Source organism: Mytilus californianus, unplaced genomic scaffold, assembly GCF_021869535.1.
Source record: "Mytilus californianus isolate M0D057914Y unplaced genomic scaffold, xbMytCali1.0.p SCAF_6, whole genome shotgun sequence".
NCBI lineage: Eukaryota > Metazoa > Mollusca > Bivalvia > Mytilida > Mytilidae > Mytilus > Mytilus californianus.
The window spans coordinates 63,818,497-63,840,255 of record NW_026262712.1 but is presented as its reverse complement, the minus strand read 5'-3'; the positions used below and the strand labels follow the sequence as shown (position 1 = coordinate 63,840,255).

General features: G+C 32.9%; 1 protein-coding gene across 2 annotated transcripts in view; it reads left to right on the top strand.

Moving 5' to 3' along the window:
* The first annotated feature begins 3,157 nt into the window (after nucleotides 1–3,157).
* The window catches only part of LOC127704709 (uncharacterized), a 32,154-nt gene continuing 13,552 nt past the window's right edge, over nucleotides 3,158–21,759 (top strand). The window contains exons 1-3 of one of the 2 annotated variants that reach the window (XM_052208845.1): nucleotides 3,158–3,217; nucleotides 12,658–12,746; nucleotides 17,665–21,158. In XM_052208845.1, the coding sequence (XP_052064805.1) occupies nucleotides 17,750–21,158 (3,409 nt within the window). In that variant the 5' untranslated portion in view covers nucleotides 3,158–3,217; nucleotides 12,658–12,746; nucleotides 17,665–17,749. Of the gene's footprint in view, nucleotides 3,218–12,657; nucleotides 12,747–17,664; nucleotides 21,626–21,759 lie in introns of those variants that run through there. The other variant, XM_052208846.1, reaches the window with a different exon arrangement.

Sequence of the window (21,759 nt, the reverse complement as noted above, 5' to 3'; positions counted from 1 at the left end):
CCACAAAAGGAAGGTGGGGATTGATTTTGGGGGTTATGGTACCAACAGTTAAGGAATTAGGGGCCAAAAATAAGCATTTTTGTAACTTCCAGACATAACTTGTGTGTTAGTGTATGGATCTCTCTGACATTGTACCACAAGGTTCCATATCACAAAGGGAATGCTGGGATTGATTTTGGGGGTAATTGCCTCCAAATTTTAGGAATTAGGAGCCAAAAAGGTGCAAAAAACAAGCATTTTTCTAGTTTCATGACAATAACTTGTGTGTAAGTGTATGGATCTCTCTGAAATTGTACCACAAGGTTCCATATCACAAAGGGAATGCTGGGATTGATTTTGGGCGTAATTGCCTCCAAATGTTAGGAGTTGGGGCCAAAAAGGGGCAAAATACAAGCATTTTTCTAGTTTCATGACAATAACTTGTGTGTAAGTGTATGGATCTTTATGAAATTGTACTACAAGGTTCGATATCACAAAGGGAAAGCTGGAATTGAGTTTGGGGGTAATTGCCCAAAACGTTTAGGAATAAGGGGCCAAAAATAAGCATTTTTCTAGTTTCCAGACAATAACTTGTGTTCAAGTGTATGGATCTCTCTGAAATTGTACAGCAAGGTACCATACCACAAAGGGAAGGCAGGGATTGAGTTTGGGGATGGTGAATCATAAGGGGGTTCAAAAAATTGGGGTGGGGGGATTTTTTCCCCCCTTTTTTTTCTTTAAAATTTTTCCATTTTAAATTGGTTATTTCTGATTTATATATAAAAGCAAATAATAATGATATGGTTTGAATAGCTAAATTAAAATTTTTTAAGTTCTTAGACCACATTCATTCTGTGTCAGAAACCTATGCTGTGTCAAATATTTAATTACAATCCAAATTCAGTGCTGTATCAAGCTTGAATGTTGTGTCCATACTTGCCCCAACTGTTCAGAGTTCGACCTCTGCGGTCGTATCAAGCTGCGCCCCAGGGGGGGTAAAAGAAAAAAAATTTGGGGGGAGGTCAATTCTCAACAGCAGTGTATTGCACAAAAGCAAAAAAAAAAGGGGTTGGTTAATTTTTATTTTTTTTTGGGGGGGGGGGGGGCAATTTGCAACAGCATAGTGTTGCACAAAAGCCAAAATTTGAATATAAATTCAAATCATATAACCAATTCAAAGTTCTTTGACTAAAGTTATTCTGTGTCAGAAACCTATTATGTGTAAAATATTTAATTACAATCCAAATTCAGACCTGTATCAAGCGCAAATATTGTGTCCATTTTTGCCCCAACTGTTCAGGGTTCAACCTCTGCGGTCGTATCCAGCTGCACTCGGCGAAGCAATTTATTGAAATCTGTCAGAAAGCTACTTCCTGTTTTCTGATACTTTGAATTAGAGTGGACCCCTGTGAGGGTATGCTCTATAGCTCAACAACACATGCGTTCTTGTTTATTATACAATTTAATAAAAACAAAAACATAGTAACTGATATAGCCTATAACAAAAATATTTAGGGATACAATGCTTGCTTTCTTTCTAATTAAAAATAACAAGATGTGATATGAGTGCCAATGAGACAACACTTCATCAAGTCACAATGTGTAAAAAGTAAACAATTAAATAAGTACGGCCTTCAACTAATATAGCTAAATGTCTGCATCTGAAGACATTTTGGTTCGCAGACAATAACTTGAGTATAAATTCATGGTTCTCTATGAAATTTTAGCCAAAGGTTCCATACCCAATCAAGGATGGTTGGGATTGTTAAGGGGGCTATTGTCCTTGCGTTTTTTGTAATTAAGGTCCAAAAAAAAGAAGTTTTACTGGTTCATGGAAAATAAATTGGTTCACAAACAATAACTTAAGTGTAAGTGTATGGATGTGTAAAAAATTTTAGTACATGTACAAGGTTCCAAAGGTTGGCAAAGGTTTACTCAGATAAATTCAATAACCTAAAATCGCTGTGTGCATCTACTGAAATATTCAATCAAGAAGTCGCATTCCAACATATTTCTTGCACTCTCCGTTTTATTCAAACCAGTTTCTTAAGGCATGTGTAGGGTAAAAACTTCCATTGGTGAAACAGCGGAGGATTAATACAACATATTGAATAAATGTAAACATCACAGGAAGAACACACCGTTACTTAAGATATATGGATAGAAACTCTTAATTAAAAATAATTTATAACAAAGAAAATATTTTATTTTCAAAATGCTTTTGTTTCCTCCTCCAGAACAAGGACTTGTATATACAAATATACTTTATGCGGTATCATATAAATTTTTAAAGTGATACAACCAATAATACAGCTCATGCTTTGATTCAGTTTTCCAAGGAAAAGTAGGAAAGACCCCCAAATAGACATATTAAACTGACAAATCACAATATTTTCTGAAAATGCACATTATACAAAAAAAAAGACTGTATGATACTCTATCGATCGTTGTCTTGTTTTATATTTTATCGTAGTCAATAGATTATAAAACACTCTTGGGTGAAAAGTTCAAGTTTTCACTTTTATTAACATCAATGAACATATACATTGTTCAGTCATAATTTATCAAGATAAAGTGAACTGCATGAAAAGGTCAAGTGAATGATTAACTTGGCCTAAAACCAAAAAGTTACCCAGACGTGCGTTTCGTCTCAGATCAAATTCGAAGTATAAAGCATTAAAAACCAGGGGGATTCAATCATTTGCCAAATCGAAAATTTAAGTTGCGCCAATTCCGGCTATTAAAGGCAATATATCTATGGGGAATAGAAACCCTTAGTCTTTTGATTATAATGCAATATTTCATGAATAGTATTCAAATAGTAAATTTACAGAAAATGAACATGTCAACGTAACTGTATGAAAAAAAAACTTTTATCTTAATTCTGGCTTTTAATCCTATCCGTTTCCTTTTTTTTTGAGGGGGAAATGGGAGGGGGTGCAATGTTAAACTGATGTAGACAACATTCCATGTCTGAAAATGTATCACAGCGCAATGTCCGCAATGTGTACAATCAGAGGTACAATTAACAGAGAAAGAGGAATTTACACAAATATGCCTGTCCATAACGGCCTGTACAAAAATGTAAACGATCTCATTAGTGTTATGACCTTACGACGTCTGAGTGTCTAAGTGTATCAGTTGTGTAAGATAAATACACACACACATTTATGAGGTTTCTGGATAATCAAGTACATTTTACATTGGGATAGAAAGGCGGGAAAATATTACACTTCAGGTAAGACTATCGAAATTGACATTTTCTTATTCTTTTACGTTCAAGTTAACATTATATTATATAACCGAGTGTTGCAATATACCTAGACATATGAAGGGGTGTGGATCCATGATTTGATAAGGACAAGGAGTTATAGAAGACGTTATTTCGTATACGAACATTCCGACTCAAACTTGTCACATTAGCCATGTTAGCATTCATAAAAGGGATTGCAATCCGGCGGCGACGATGCGTTTTTATGAGCAGTAGGTTATCATGTACAAATGTATATGTTGTATATCTATATATACAATTCCTTGATATATATTAGTTTCATCTGATCGTGACCGTGTTTTCAGGGTTCATTGGTCAATGTGTAGTTTTCGTGTTTTAGTCGGTTTTTCAAATAATATAATTAAGCAATATGTCAAATATATTTGGGGTGTATATGTTTACCTGACAGGTAGCATCTGTCCCTGACCTCATTGGATGAAAAAATTTGTCCTGCATTTTTGTTGTTGTAAAATCTGTCATTTTTATTTTTCACTCTATTCGGTCTTGCCTTTTTTTTTAAAACATAAATTGTCATCCTGCCTGTTTTTTTGGCTCATACAGGCACAGTCTATACTAACTGTTAGTATAGACTTCCCTGGCTCATACTGCCTTTTTTTTAATCAAACTCCTGTCCTGCGTTTTTTTTAAATTTCATCCTAGACCCCCACCCCACCCCACCCCCATAACAATCAAATTGTAGCTCCGTAAGCAATAGATAAACAATTATATTTGGTTTATAGATTGGTTGTAAAGTAAACAATTTCTGTCTGGCATGGTATATCTGACCTTGACCTCAGTGTCATGGATTATTTTTTATGTGATACTTGTATTGTAAACCGTGACCCTAACCTGCCAGACTTTAAACATAAATCAATCATGGTCACTTGCGAGTCATTTCAGCGTATGACCTTCAATTTAACCCCTTAGCTAGAGTTAGATTACGCATGAATTATGCGTGTTCAGTTATTGAAAGGAAAAGAATGCCGGTCAACATTGCAAGTGAACCAAAGGTAAATCATTTGATTGACTCAGATTCGATCCACAAAAACTCATTCATATACATGTAAAAACGATGATTAATATATATGTTTTTAACCTATGATATGAAATTATAAACAGACCTAAAAAAATCCAATTGCACGAGTTCGTTATCTATGTATATCTATATGTTTATATCGATTATATGGCAGTCTTCAGAGGTCACCTCGATAGTTAATTAGATGGCGTCTAGACTTTAATACACATGAAACGAATCGATGATACATTTTATCGAGCCCATGCCTTGTAAGTCGTATATTTTAGACTTTTTATAATTTTACGTTATAGTATGTTTTTAATCAAATGTGATAATATGAGTCAAATTGGTGAACATGAATTTGACAGCCAATGACCCTTTAAATAATTCAATCATATTGTATCTAGTTTTGAATATAGATCAAATTGAAAGGACATAGGAATAAGAAGATGTGGTATGATTGCCAATGAGACAACTCCCCATCCAAGTCACAGTGTGTAAAAAGTAAACAATTATAGGTCGGAGTAAGACATTGTATACTTAAATATACAATTCCTTGATCGAAGTAAGGCCTTTAGCACGGAGCGTTGGCTCACATCGAACAGCAAGCTATTAAAGCCCCCGAAATAACGAATGTAAAACAATTCAAACAGGAAAACCAACGGTCTGGAAAAAAATACGAGAAGCGAGAAACACTTAAGAACCACATCAACAAACGACAACCACTTATTCTTTACAACAGGCTTCTGTCTTCAGTCATCACATTGGAAAAAGATACACTACAAGCAACAACATAAAAAAACAACAGTAATTTATCACATTTCTTTTGATTGCTTGTATACTGATAATTTCTGCATCCTTTGTGACTTAAATAATACGAACATACAAACCTCTAATAAAACCGAAAGACATATAAAGAGGGAAAACTACATGTACATGATAACAAATATGAGAAAAGTGTAAATTTCCTGTTTCAAGGTTAATGTTTCTAGTCTCTCCCTTCACCTGGATGTAATTACATGTATACATGACCATTTTCTAGGTCATTAATATTGGTGTGACATGCTGACGCCTCAATGACCGATATTCGTATGTTTGTCTTGTAACTAGGTCGAAACTATAAATTGCCACGGTTGTTTTTGGTTGATAACTTCAACTTTTAAATACAACCTACAGATATTTATGTTTCTCGATAGATCAACACGATTCCTACTCATTCTTTTATCATTTTGAGAAAAAGCACAACAATTTTCTAAATCCGTTATGTACACAGAAACAAGTGATGTATTACATTTGGCAATCAATACATATACAACAATTTATGTATATGCATGTTGTAGATTGAGAACGTTATAGTCTGTATCGTACAGGAAGGCTTCGTTACTGGTAAGACAAATATCATGCTAACGTGTCTATTACTGTATGAACATGATGCATGAAAGTCAATTAAAACTGCCAAATTTTTAAATTATCATCAGATATATATATATATATATATATATATATATATAAGTCTAGAGATTTGCACAACGATACTAATATAAGATGGTATTATACGAAGATGTTGTTAATAAATCGTGTTGACAAATATTTCGGCTTAACAAATAGCCTTCTTCGGTGTCAATTATTTTAACAATACTGATAATATGTATAAAAATAGCTCAATAATACAGGTAAGTTTTGGTCTATTGATTTAATCCAAAATCCTGAACATCATAATATAAAACAAAACTCAATACTCAAATATACGTGACTGTGTATATTTACAACCCAAAATGAGTGAAAAATAAAACTTAGTATTTTTTATTTATGCCGTTTGGATGATGTACATTTAGTTCCTTTATCCAAAAGCTTTCCCGAACCTGTCGCTGGGCATCACTCCAGTGAATGTTCTGTTCAATCACTAGGATCTTCATGCGGTTAAAGTCATCAAGTGTGTGACCAGACTGTCTGAAATGCTGAGAAACTGGGAGAAGTGGCTTCTTAGAGATATCACTCCTATGGCCATTGAGGCGTTTGTGGAAAGGCTGCTCCACAAACGCCTCAATGGCCATAGGAGTGATATCTCTAAGAAGCCACTTCTCCCAGTTTCTCAGCATTTCAGACAGTCTGGTCACACACTTGATGACTTTAACCGCATGAAGATCCTAGTGATTGAACAGAACATTCACTGGAGTGATGCCCAGCGACAGGTTCGGGAAAGCTTTTGGATAAAGGAACTAAATGTACATCATCCAAACGGCATAAATAAAAAATACTAAGTTTTATTTTTCACTCATTTTGGGTTGTAAATATACACAGTCACGTATATTTGAGTATTGAGTTTTGTTTTATATTATGATGTTCAGGATTTTGGATTAAATCAATAGACCAAAACTTACCTGTATTATTGAGCTATTTTTATACATATTATCAGTATTGTTAAAATAATTGACACCGAAGAAGGCTATTTGTTAAGCCGAAATATTTGTCAACACGATTTATTAACAACATCTTCGTATAATACCATCTTATATTAGTATCGTTGTGCAAATCTCTAGACTTATATAATTTTTTTCCTTATCTGCACAGTATCGTCTATTCTAGACGATCCGGTACATAGTAAATTTGCTGGTTGGTCCTTTTTATAGACTTCTATATATATATATATATATATATATATAGGAATTATCTTTATTTTTGAAATGTGTACATTGTTACATATTTCTGTATTACATGTATAGATATAAATAAAACGACTTGTTCCGAACATGTAGCATCAGAGCATGTAGCAAAATTAGTTGTGAATCTGCTAAATCGATCGAAAACAAAAGTGGTCATACTAGTTTGTCTTTTATATGTAATTTAAGTTAATAGTATTTTTTCATGTTTTTGAAGTAAACAAAAAAAAGTCCAAAAATATAAAAAAAATAATGAAAATTAACGTCCCATTGCAATTGTGCTTATTCTTGTGGCAAGCCGTTTTACTATTTATTTAACTTCGAGATATCTAATAAACTTTATAAGATATCTGCTATAGCTTATAAGATATCTTATATAGTTTTTGTCTCGCCTTGACGGAGTCAAAAAGCGAGACATAGGTATGCTGTTTCCGGCGTCGGCGTCGGCGGCGGCGTCAACAATGTATTAGTTTGTGATTAGGTCTAGTTCATGGAGAACCACTAGTGGTAGGTCAATGATATTTGGTATGCAGTTGTATTAGCATTGGCACATCCCATTACCATGGAGATTATTTGGCCCCGCCTCCTCAGTCAAGGTTTATTGACTTTGAAACTTTTCATAGTTTACATGTATTAGTTTGTGATTAGGTCAATTTATGGGGAACCACTAGTGGTAGGTCAATGAAATTTGGTATGCGGTTGTATAAGCATTGGCATATCTTATTTCCATGGAGATTATTTGGCTCCGCCCCCTTAGTCATGGTCTATAGACTTTGAAAATTTTGCTCAGTTGACATGTATTAGTTTGTGATTAGGCCAGTTCAAGGGGAACCATTAGTGGTAGGCCAATGTTAATTGGTGTTCAGTTGTATAAGCATTAGCACATCTCATTTCCATGGAGAATATTTGGCCCCGCCCCCCTCAGTCATGGTCTATTTACTTTGAAACTTTTGCTTAGTTTTCATGTATTAGTTTGTGATTAGATCAGTTTAAGATGAACTGCTAATGTTAAGTCAATGATATTTGGTATGCAAATTTATTTGCATTTGCAAGTATTGTTTCCATAGAGATTATATAGCCCACCCCTGATCATGGTTCATTGACTTTGAAACTTTTACATAGTTTACAAGTTAATGTTTGTGTTTAGGTTTGTTTAAAGGGAACGACTTATAATAAGTCAATGGTATTTGGTATGCAGTTGTATTAGCATTGGCACATCTCATTCCATGGAGATTGTTTAGCCATGTACTTTCAGTCATGGTTCATCGACTTTGAATATTTGCATAACTTACATGTTAAAGTATTGCTATTTTAATTTCAACATTTGCATTATCAAAATTACAAAAAGGCGAGACATATCTCTGTGAAAACTTAAGATATCTTATATAATTTTTAAGATATCTCATATAATTTATACGATATCTTATAAATTATATGAGGTATCTTATAAACTATATGAGATATCTTATAAATTATATAAGATATCTTATAAAATGTCTTTAAAAGATATCTTATAAATTATATGAGGTATCTTATAAACTATATGATATATCTTATAAACTATATAAGATATCTTATAAACTATATAAGATATCTTATAAACTATATAAGATATCTTATAAAATGTCTTTATAAGATATCTTATAAATTATATGAGGTATCTTATAAACGATATGAGAGATCTTATAAACTATATAAGATATCTCATAAACTATATAAGATATCTTATAAAGTATATAAGATAACTTATATAAAAAATATTTATAAGATATCTTATAAACTTTAGAAGATATCTTATAAACTTTAGAAGATATCTTATAAAATATATTTCCAAAATAGATTATATAAGATATCTTATATATTCTATGAGTCACACTTATCTTATATATTATATGAGATATCTTGAAGTTAGAATAAATAGTAAAACGGCTCGCCATATATTTTAAAATTAAACTATGCAATGAAAAGTATGGAAATTTGTCAGAATATATTAAAGATATCAACAATTGTTAAACAAGATTGCCTGGTATTTTGAACATGTTGAAGCTTTCCATCATTTAAGTATAATATGTAGGCTGCTCAGATATGAGGGGGGGGGGTTAGCCCCGAAGATATGAGACCCCTACATCTGATTTACATAGTACTGTAGTAATAAATAAATACTTTCTCTTTTCTGTTGTTTTAAAGTGAGTGATTAGGTTTGGAAGAGTGGCATTGTCTCAAATTTTCCAGATGCAGTAACACTTTCAGAAGATGTTTTGTAGCTTTATATTTGGAATGAAATCTTAATTGCGTCTATTTTGATGTCATCAAACTGATACCCTTTTCACTGTTTTTGTATGGCAATATGAACCTCTGTACTATCTTGCCTTTGTATGGTTTAATTGCCAAAATCTAAACTTTTTGCTAAAATGATTACACTTCTATGTGAATGGATAATAAGAAATCGTGACATAAAATTGTTCGATTTATAACAAATCCCTTAGCAAAAGTTAAGAGCGGTTCGAGGAAAAATCTAGTGGAACAGAAAATGTGAACCCATGCATTCCCAGCATATAAGTTCAACACTAGTTTAACACGGAACTTATTGTTCAACACTAGTTTAACACAGAACGTATTGTTCAACACTTAGTAGTTTAACACAGAACGTATTGTTCTACACTAGTTTAACACAGAATGTATTGTTCAACACTTAGTAGATCTTAGTAGTTTAACACAGAACGTATTGTTCAACTTATAAGTTCCCTGTTGATAGCTTGGGTAATGGTAAAATTAAAACAAGACACATCAAGCTGATTGAATTATGACCGAATATAAAGTTTGATAAAGGGCGAGAACATGGCTGAATTGTAATCCATGTTTTCCATTGTATTTAAACAAGACAATCGAGTGGTCACCTTTCCGAATTACTGTATTGTTTAAAAAATTACTGTATCCAGTACAAACTAGACCAACCATGTAAAATGTAAATCCATTGGATGGGAACTGGTTCATATTTGAAACAAAAAATCGAACATCGAATGTCGACAAATGTTCCAAATGTCTATCTGCTACAGTTATCTATACAGACAATTTAGTTTCCCCTGGGTTGTCTGATTAAGATGTCGGTATCGACATATCAACGTATGTCTTTGCATAGCGTTTCTTTCATTTATATTATGGACTTCTGATATTATCTATATTGACAATATCAACGTGTGTCTTTGCATATTTTTTTCTTTTATATATATTGGTGTCTCAATGTGAATACTAATAAGACAAAGGTGCTGATTTTCAACAAGGCAGGCAGACATGTAAAACAGATATTCACATTTCAGAATATAAATCTGGAATGTGTTTCAAAATACAAATACCTAGGTTTATATTTAAGCTCATCTGGTTCATTCAGTTATGCTCAAAATGAACTATACAAAAAATCCCTGAAAGCTCATTTCAAATTAAGGAAAGATCTTTTATCACTTAATCCTGATGTAAAAACAAGTATTCATGTTTTTGACCACACTGTAAAACCTATTTTATTATATGGTAGCGAAATATGGGGGATGTTTAATTCTCTTTCCTCTAAATGTAAGAAGGAAGATATATCTTTTGAAAAATTATATTCAGGTTTACCCTGTGAGAAACTTCATATAAAATTTTGTAAATTTATACTTGGGGTACACAAGAAAACAACAAATGCTGCAGTGTTATCTGAACTTGGAAGATTTCCAATATATTTTAATATTATAAAAGGAATGTTATTGTACTGGTATAGATTAGAGAATTTAGGTAATAATTTTCCTCTATTAAAAGAGGCATATACACAATCAAAGACACTACATCACATGAATATAACATCATGGTATGGTTCAATAAATGTTGTTTTTAAAATACTTGGTATTGACTATACAAATGCCATAAATGCTCCATTTTGTGATTCCTTATACAAATTTAAGAAATATATACAAACCAAGCTATCAATATTGTTTATTAGCTGTTGGAAAAAACAAATAGATAAATTTTCAGACAGTAAACTGAAAACCTACCTTTTATATAAAACAAATTTTGGTTTTGAAAAATATCTAACATTGATCAAGAATTTTGAACTTAGAAGAAGTTTTACTAAATTACGTGTATCTTCTCATAGATTACAAATAGAATTAGGTAGATATCAGGGTATTCCCCGAATTAACAGAATATGTAATAAATGTTCTTCCAATACTGTCGAAGATGAGGCTCATTTTCTATTTGATTGTAACAAATTTGAGGATGATAGAAATTGTATGTTAGCTAGTATTGCACAATATAATTCTTATTTTAATCATATGAACAGTCAAAGCAAAATTATCTGGTTATTTAGTGTAGAAAATGTTGAGTTACTTAAAATAATATGTAATTTTATATACAAACATCTTCCTTAGTGAAGATTAGTTAAAGGAAATCTATGTGTGTATATACATTTGATTGGACATAGAAAATTATATTCATCTGAATATCACAAACATACTAGCCGATTAAAAAAAAAATAATTGTTAAGATATATTATTTATTCAAATGTTCTCTTATATCCTTGAGGCATCGTCCCCTGGTATCAACTGCATTCAAGTTACCTATGATGCTTCCTTGTTTGCTTTTGATACAGGTAGGAAAGAGACATTTACACACATTTTACATGCCTATGGCCCATAAGGTATCGCCCCCTGGTGTCAGCTGCCTTTAGGAAACCATAATGCTTTCCTATTTGCTGCTGACACAGGATGAGTCATGGACATGTTTAATTTCTACTTTCTTTTTGGCTAATTATTATATATTTAATTGATCCAACTTTTTGTGTACTATACATATGTGGATATCTATTTTTCTTTTTTTCTTTTTGGGCTGCTTGTTTGTTATCTATATCAACCACACTTGCAATAAAATGCATTAGTATTAAAAAAAACAACATACTATAGATTCTTTATCTACGTATTCTTTAAGAACTTAAATAGTTCTCGTTTAACTTTTTTTTTTTATCTCATTGTTTGTATTGTATTATGAAAAAATTATTGATGTTGTAATGTTTATGCCCTTTGGGGCCCATAATTGGAAATAAAATATCTTATCTTATCTTATTGTCTATATTGTAACGTTGCTTACGAGGCTTTTGTTTATTGTATCTTGATGAGGTTTTTTTAATGACCTTGACTACCCATGAGGGTCTTGCACGGTCAGCTATTGTATACCTTCTTATCTTCTTATCAATCTTATAATAATTTGTCAATGTTCATTTCTTCTAATCATGCTAATGAACACTTTCCTGAAAAATATGTTAAACTTCATTATCCCTCGTTCATGCTACTGCAATTCTATCTTGGTGTAATTTCAGAATTTCGTCTGACGATCAAGGTCCGTAGCTTCATTTGAGACTACTTTTATGTGGATCTGTATTATTTCCCCAAACTACTATTGTGATAAAAAAATTTGTGTTAGCTATAGGTTCTATAGCCCATCAAACAAAGTCAATTCATTTAATACGTGTATTTGATTTGATTATTTCTACATCGAGAAAAGAAAGTATTCATGGTTATAACCGAGACAGCAGTACAAAATTGTATGGGCTTAGTCTTATAAAATGTGTGGGAGCCACTTCACATTTAACAATTTATTTCTTAGTAGCATGCTTTTAGATTGAATTTTATTTTAGTAGTCTTGTCTCGTTTACGATATCGTGTTTCTCCTCGTATTTTATTTTTCTACTATTTGTCTTCTTTCAGACTGCAGAGGTAAATACTATCATAGATTATGGACTGTGAAGTAAATACGAGACCGAGGAGATATGAACATTGACAATATGAGAAAAATGGTACATTTCTTTAAAAGAAATATTTTGTTTACTAAAGTAACAATAGCTGTTCTAAGGTTTTTCATACTTGCTAATATATGACCAGATTGGACCCTAACTTTGGGATTGATAATATTACATTTTTAGCTCACCCTTCCTGGCCTAAAATGGCTTGTGAGGTTTTGCCATCACAGGGTGTGTTTCGTCGTCGTTTGTCTGTCCGTTGTTAACTTTTAAGAAATATTCTTCTCTGAAACTACCTGGCCAAATTTTACCAAACTATACCTGAATGTTTCCTTGGGTATCTTGTTTAAAACTTATATCCGCGGTTTAATCCAGCAATAAGCATGGCCGCTTTTGCTAATAATAGAACATAAGGTGTAAGACGTAGTGTGTAGCTTATATTAGAGGGAAACTGACATGATTTAAAATGATCAGCAGGTAAAGGTCTATCTCCTATCAAATTTTCACATTTTGAAGTTATTGCCCCTGAAATGTCAATATTCAGAAATTTCGCAGTTTTTGGCCGGCTTATATCTAACAAACTAAAACAGATAAAGCGAAATTGAAATGATAAAAAGAGCGGCAGGATAATCTGTTTTGAAGTTAATTCCCATAAAATGTTTTTTGTTTTTTGTTATTACCTTGAAAACTATAGATAAAGTGAAATTTTAAACAGTAAAATGCCAAGAACAATAAGATCTAAGAAAAAAATCAAATGAACGAATTCACCAATTGACCTAACATCCAAGCAAGGACCAAAGCTCATGAACTCGGCAATCCGGAGAGCCGACAACCTTGCTTCGGAAGTTGCAATTCAACCCTACAGGAGTTAGTGTAAACAATATTTTATTATGAATTATACAATTACAATTTATATTCACATTCACAAAGAGGATTTAGAAACAAGCAACAAGTGCTTATGTTAATCTGTCTCCTTGTTAAATTAGATACAATATACATGAATAAATCAAAAATACATGCTCTGTTACATAATAAAAATATTGATAATGTCAGTTGAGTTACATAATGAACTGAAAAAGAAAAGAAATATGCAACTAATAAGATGAAATGCTTACAGTTATCATATTGTGTGAATAATTAGTTTGTAAACCTTTTAGATTTAATAATGAATCTTTGTACCATGAGAAATAAACTAATGTTTTCTTCATTTGAAATCATATTTGAGCCGTTTAATAGTAATTCGGTGTCCATTGGTACTGTTAATTGTAGGCTTCCAAATGATATTATCATTTCTTGTCTTATGTCCGAATATAATGGGAAAAATAATAAAAAATGTGAATTAGTTTTCAAGTCACCACAGCAACATTGAGGAGAAGAAACTTAGTTTCTTGGAAACAAGTGACAGTTTAAAGAACTACTTTTCTTTCTTAGTCGCGCATGAAGAATTTGGCCTTTTCGACATCCAGCATAAAAGTATAAAGGAACTCGATCGTTCTGATTACAAATATGTTTCTTAAATACAGAGAGAGATTCACAATTTCTTACACTTAATGGTAAATGATTCCATAATTTGATGGATGACGGAAGATAATAATCTGAATAAAGTTTTGTACGGGATTTCACCTCTAATTGATTATTACTTTGTCTGGTACTGTGGTCGTGTCGACCACTGACATATCCAGGCAATAACTTTTGCAAATATTTTGGGGTTTTATTATTGACAATTTTATGAAGCAGTATTAATTTGTGGTTACTTCTTCGATCTGAAAGTTTCTCCGATTGGGTTTCTTTATATAACATCGAAGTACTTGTGAGTTTAGTCCCCCCTGTAACTATACCAGCGGCGTCCAACTGGATGTTTTCGAGTTTATTCATTAAAGTTTGATTTCCTGAATCCCAGATAACATCAGCATATTCAATGATAGGTCTTATAAACGATATATATATATTTTTTCCAAGGTCATTCATTTAACGTGTGTTTTATTTTCCTTAAAATATTATATCTTTTGTAAGATTTCTATACAATATAATCAACATGTACATTCCATGAACCATTATTAGAAAAATAATACTCTAAATGCTTGTGCTTTTCGACTACGTGTAATTCTTCGTTATTCATTTTTAAAGGTGGGTGATAAGGTTATGCATTTTTACGGGAAATAATCATGGTTTCAGTTTTCTTAAGGTTGAATTTTACAAGCCATTACAAGCACAATAAGATCTATGAAAAAGTCAACATTGCAGAAATTGTCAATTGACCCTTATAAATTTATAGATTATAATGAAATTAAGGTTTTAACTCCCTCGTGCAAAGTTGACCTTAGATGGATTTGCTTATTGTTTTAATGTCCATATTGGTCATATAGCTCTTCAACTGTTAATTCGGTTCTTATACATCCTTGGCTTCCAAATATTCGGCTTTGAGCGTGTCTGATGAACATAAATCCAAAAAAGCGCCTCGGATACATGACATTTATTAAGTTGTGTTTTCATTATTTAGAGGTATTATTGCCCTTGAAAGATGATTGTTTACCCTTTTTTTTGTCGTCAAAAACTGTAATAGATAGAGAGAAACAGTAAATAGATAAACGATTAAGCACTGTAAGATCTACAAATAAGTCAGCCTTGCAGAAATTGACAACCGTCTCCTTATAAGAGTTATTTCCCCTTGGTGATAATTTTTACTCTATTTTTACATAAAAAGCAAAATAAGATCTACAAATAAGTCAACATGGCCAAGTTTTCTGATTCCTTATACAATATGTTGGCCTTTAAATGATGATTTAAATAAAATAATTTGCCAATTATCTCGAAAACTTAGATAGTAAATAGATAGGTCCATAATGTAAACTGTAATAAAGATCGTCAATGAAAACTGTACGAAAAACATCAAAATGGCATTTTTTTGCCAGGCGAGCGATCAGGCGCTTAGGGGCCTCTTGGGAGTCCTTTAAGCAGATGACTAGTTTTCATTATCTTTATTTTATTTTATATGATGTATTGTTTTGCCGTTAATGTACTTATTTGTCAGGTAATGGATACATATTCATTCTTCTTGAAAATCAGCCATAAATTTATATGAGTATAACTGTACGTGACCAGATACTAATAAATTATGATCATAGTTCTACAACAGCTCGGTAGATAATAGTACTCCAAGATTGATTAAGTGACTTAGTCCATACATATATAATAAAATAAGGGTATATAGTACGGTAGCCGGTTAAGGCCATTTCGCTTTTTCGCCTTTTCGACTTTCATATTCTATAGGATGAAAACGCGAAAAACGCGAAAACGCGATGTCGAAAACGCGAAGTCGAAAATGCGAAAACACGACGTGGTTTCACTTCTTCATTTCGCGTTTTCGACTTCACGTTTTCGCGTTTTCGAGTTTGTTAGTTACTGCCCCTTCTGTCAATCATTTCATATCATATATCGAAAACGCGAAGTCGAAAAACGCAAAAACGCGAAGTGGTTTCACTTCTTGATTTCGCGTTTTCGGCTTCGCGTTTTCGCGTTTTCGAGTTTGTCAGTTACTTCCCCCTTCTGTCAATCATTTCATATCTTATATCGGATTGGATAATGATTCACAATTTTAAAGTCATATGAAACTTCAAATTAAAAAAAATTGATGCATATGATTTTTATAACTAAATGGCTAGTTTTTATTATAAAACTTATGTACTTATATTTTTTTCTGAAGAAAATTCTTTAATTTGTCCAAATTTAGAAGAAATTTACTTTTTTTAATTGTTGGCTTCCCAGACAACAATTCGCCGACATGTTTTCCGTATGCAGTTACCTCAGCGTGACCTTTCTCGTAAAAATCCGGCGATCGCAATACGCAAGTCCGAAGGGGAAAACCAAATTGGCAGAGAGAGTCAACAAACGTAAACATCGCTCCGTCATCTAAATAAACTATATCTTATTGTACATGTTATACACGTGCTTACCTCAATATCCATGCTTCTTTGTTGATTGTTTACAAAGGTGACAATCGGTAAACTTCGGCTTCAAAACACGACCATTAATTAGCTGCCATATTTTCACAACACTGACCGAGTGAAATATTTTTTTGACGATTATACGGTATGGATGCGTAAAAAATGATAAAATCGTGCACAGAAGACTATGATATATGCATGCATTGGTTCAAGAATTGGATTATAATTTTTTTTCACCAGTCACTCGTTTCATATGACTTTAAGATTACCTGACTGGATTATATTATTTCCAGAGCAAACACGCGAAATGGCCTTAACCGGCCACTATAGGTGTGTGTCGAAGAACCAGTTACATCAAAAAGGCCATTTACAACTAGAGGTCATTATTATATGTTAAGCCCGAAATTGTCCCAATTCAAGTAACGTTTCTTTAATATTGCTAATTACAGAGAGTCGAATAATTTTGTTTATAGGAAAAACCTATAACATTATACATCCTTGATGGTTGTGTATTGGTATCTAGATGTATATTGTAGTAAAATTGTGTTAGTTTAGTTGCTTCTTAATTTGACGTTTACACTTCACATTCTTTTACTAAGACAATATACAAAGCCATCATAAGAATAAAACACTTGACTATGTTGAATCTTTCGAGCGACACTGATGAGTCTTTTGTAGACGATACGTGCTCCTTGCATGCGGAAGTTGGTTCTGGTATATATATGTATTTATATATTTATTGACATACACAAAATGTAAAATAACAAAAATACCGAACTCCGAGGAAAGTCCCTAATCAAATGTCAAAATCAAAAGCTCAAAAACATCAAACGAATGGATAACAACTGTAACAGTCATATTCCTGACTTGGTACAGGCATTTTCTTATGTAGAACATGGTGGATTAAGAGTTTAAAGAAAGGAATTGGACAAACTTGCATACTGATATAAAACAAATGCCTTTTATATATAACCGGTTTTAAGTGACATTTTGAACAATGGTCCTATAGTGTCTTTGCTTTGTTATTTCAGATGGACCATTTGGCCGTCCGTCAATGTAGAGAAATAATCCTGGCAAAAGAAAAAAAAAACTAAGAGCCCATGTCAGTTGCAGAACATGAAAGCTACAATATCTTTCCATTGTGAGTTCTGCAGAGATGGAGTAGACGACCGTCTACTGCAATATGTACAGTTGGAGATTAAAGACCATCCAGATTTAACATGTAAAGTAGAGGACAATCAGGTACTTATTGAAGGGTGCCTGAGAACAGATATAGAACAGGAAAGAAAGATCACTGGAGAAATTGTATGTATTCACTGGAAAGATGCTCATTCATTTCTGACTAAAAGTAAACATATGCGATCTTGTTCAACAGTCATGGTCCAAGTCGATACACCGAAGAATCATTTTATCACCATACATTGTAATTTTAGTGAGGATCGCGTTATACTACTGGATTCCTTTCAATGTACAAATGGGTTGGAGATGTATCCAGAACTAGCATTGGAGTTAGAACATCTAATGAAAGATCTGAACATTTCGCTTATACCAGTTGCCATACAGAAAGAAATCAATGACGGATTCTTTCATTCTTTCATGAATTCCTTAACTGTAGAATGGTCCAAACTTTTAACTACCCAACAAACCTATGAAATATTCTTAAATGAACTTGAGATTTTTCAGGGTTTACTGAAGTCAACCATGACAAGAGAAAAAAGTATTATAGATCATGATATGAACAGGAACGGTAATTTGAAAAGAATTGTAAAAGAACGAATTCAAAGTGGTGTAGCAAAGGGTAAGACACTAGAAGACATTAAAGATTCCATGAAGACAGTTTGCCAGAGTTTAACACGTGACATTGATGTGTACATTGAACTCAAATATGCTAAATGTGTTGCAGATAAATTTTTGATACATTTACAAAACACTTTTGAAACTCAAGGTTCTAGTTATGTCGTTCTGCGATCTGAGGTCCAAAACATTTCAGAAATCAAGGGCATAAAAGAGCCTTTCGATACTATACAAAACTACAAACAACTTCAAAAATGTGCTACACTTTTAGATTCCAAATCAAAGATACGATTTTTGAAAGGTTTTCATGACCTTTGTCATTACAATTCAACATCTGAAAAAGAAATCGAAATTGACGAAAGAAACTTTTTAAATGAATTACAAAACCATATGAAAAATATAGTTTTCAATATGTCTCAAGCATCAGAAAAACTTCCAAAATACTTAAAGAATGCATGGAAAAAATCATACAATGCAGTGTACGCGAATGATTTACTCAAGAAAATATCCAAAACAAACGATCGGTCTTTGTCAAAATTGCAGAGTTTAGCTTTAAAATTGTCGAGTTGTCATTCCGAATCATTTATTATCTCCCTTGGAAGACTTTTTGGGAAATTTTATGAAAAAATGTCTACCAGTTTCGTCACTGAAAATGGCGTAGACATTTTCAGATGTGAAGGAACTTTTGTTGATTTGAGGACAGTTAAAACCAAGATCAAAGCAAAACAAGATTTATTTGAAAAATGTTCGCAAATTGAAATACAGGCAGAATTATATTTTTGTGTAAACTGCGACGTCAAATGGCGAGGGAAAAACGTCATTATTGTCACAGATACACTAATCGTAGATGAAGATGAAGAACAAATTGAATACTCTTTGGATGTTTCTGGCAAAAACGGTCTTTCACACCTTGAAAATAAGGCACGGAACGGGACCGAACCGGACAGAGATGGATTAGCAGGCGAACCAGGAAGGCATGGTGAAAGTGGTGGAAACGTTCAAATTATTGCTAATGTTTTCAAAGATGTAGATGATATGACTGTCATTTCAAACGGTGGAGATGGTTCGGACGGCCAACATGGCGGTACAGGTGCAGATGGAATAAATGGAGTTGATGGCAAAGAGATTTCCGAAGTGGTGTTCAACAAAAGATTTCCTGACGTTGCACAATTTGATACGCTTGTATATGTTAATAATTTTAAAGCATTTAAAAAGAATAATTCGTTTACCACTGTATTTGAAGAAATCGCAACAGGTCTTTTTAATACCAATGAATATGGAATCGGTGGAAATTACTACTTCAAAGGAGTAACTGATGACAATCATGCAATAGAATATGGAGTTTGGTCGTGTGGCGCTTTTCTATCTTTGCCAGCGTTCGTTGGAGCTCCAATTAGGCAATCATATTGTTTTTGTTCTGGTCAGCCGGGGACTTCTGGTACTCCGGGAGGCAACGGAGGTGCAGGAGGAAAAGGAGGAAAAGGCGGATTTCAAGGAAAGATTGATATAAGAAATTGGAAAGGAAAACACATGTGTACAATTAAAACCTCTTGTCATCCGGGTCAGTGTGGATCTGACGGAAAAGACGGGAGAGGAGGAATTGGTGGTAAGAATGGCAAAAATGGAAACGATAGAGCACACATTTGCCCAAGTCAAGCAAGATCAACGAGAGTGTATACAGGACATCTTAGTATTGTTGCATATGAAACATCAACAAGTGATATGTCATATTGTCCAAAACGAGAAAAATATATAGATATCAAAAGAAAAGCATCTGAATATCCTACACTTCAGAGATGTAAAGATGGGGAAAAGGGACAAAGTAATAAGAGGCATAACAACCGAATGACGGAAACCTCAAGGACAAAAAAGGCTCCAATTGTATTCAAAAAGATAAAAGAAAGATTCCAGCATATGTTCTATTCGAAGGATGATAGTATTAGCCTTCAGGACAATGTTGAGGCAAATACAACAAGAATGGAAGACTTTACTTCATACACCTCTTCTCAACACATTAGAAAGGTGATCAAAGATACCAGAGAACATGACTATGAAAATCAAATTCAAAGCAAACAACTTGCACCAGTATGCATTGCTAAAAAGAGTTATCATTTCAATGACACACCGATGTCAACATTCGAAAGAAATCATCATTTAGAGAAGTTTTTAATGCAGAAAGTTGAAACAGCAGTAGCGGCAGTATTGACAGCAGTGAATAAAGAAACCAAAGAAGCATTTCCAGATAAAGAACTTTGTACAATTTTTGCAATTGTAGATCAAATGTCAATTCATAATAGTTTTGATGAAAAACATTATGAACATTTTCTAGACTTAATATATCTTATTAAAAACAAATGTATGAAACCTTTTTGCGAGGAAAATTGGACATACCTACATGTTAACTACTGGAAAGACAGAATTATGATTAATTTTAAGTTCTACGTATTAGAGAATGTTGATAGAATGGTCAGACTTTACACAAAGGAAAAAGAAAGGGAAATGTACACGAATGATCCTTATTCTAAAACAATAATGGATGATCTACAGCTTGGATTGAAAACATTGTTTAAACACTTGATTTGGAGTGTTTTGAAATCAGACGATGTGTCATATCTGAAAACCATGGAGCAGAGTGTACAGAAACAATTAGATGATCTTATGCAGGAGATAACGGATTATCGGAGAACCGTTTCTTTGTTTGGAGGAAAGGCCACAATGTGGGTTGCTCAAGGTAAATAAACAACTGAAACGTTTAATATTTCTATTGTTATACCAAAGGTTCAAACTGAAGTCATTCTTTCGAAAGTTCTACGGACGCCAGCACGAGTTAGTTCAGGGCCGTAAATTACATAGAGGCATGTAGGCAGTTACCTCCTATTGCGGGCTGACAAAAAAAATGAAGAAAAAAACACTAAAAAGAAACAAAAATGGTTAAAATCATGCATTGTTTTAATAGCACTGGTTGTTAGTTTAACCAACAAGGTGATTAATCATAATGGCAGGGTGTTTTCGATATTTAGAAGTGTTTTGTTACTTAGTTTCTCTTTTCTTTTTTTTCGTGTTACACCATAACATGCATAATGCAGTCAGTTTTTCTTTGACTTTTGAGATTTGAATGTCAATTGGTATCTTCCGCCCTTTTTTCTCGAACGCCATCATAATTTTGTTACCCGTTATGGATCATCTATGTCAAACATGACTGCGTATATTATGTTATTAAAATTTGCTGCTACAAAATTTTAGGAATTTTGTTAAATTAAGGAATATATCTCCCTCGTGCAAAGCTCTGATTCCTTGCCCGGCCCTGGCTATATTTTTTTGTTTGGTTTATA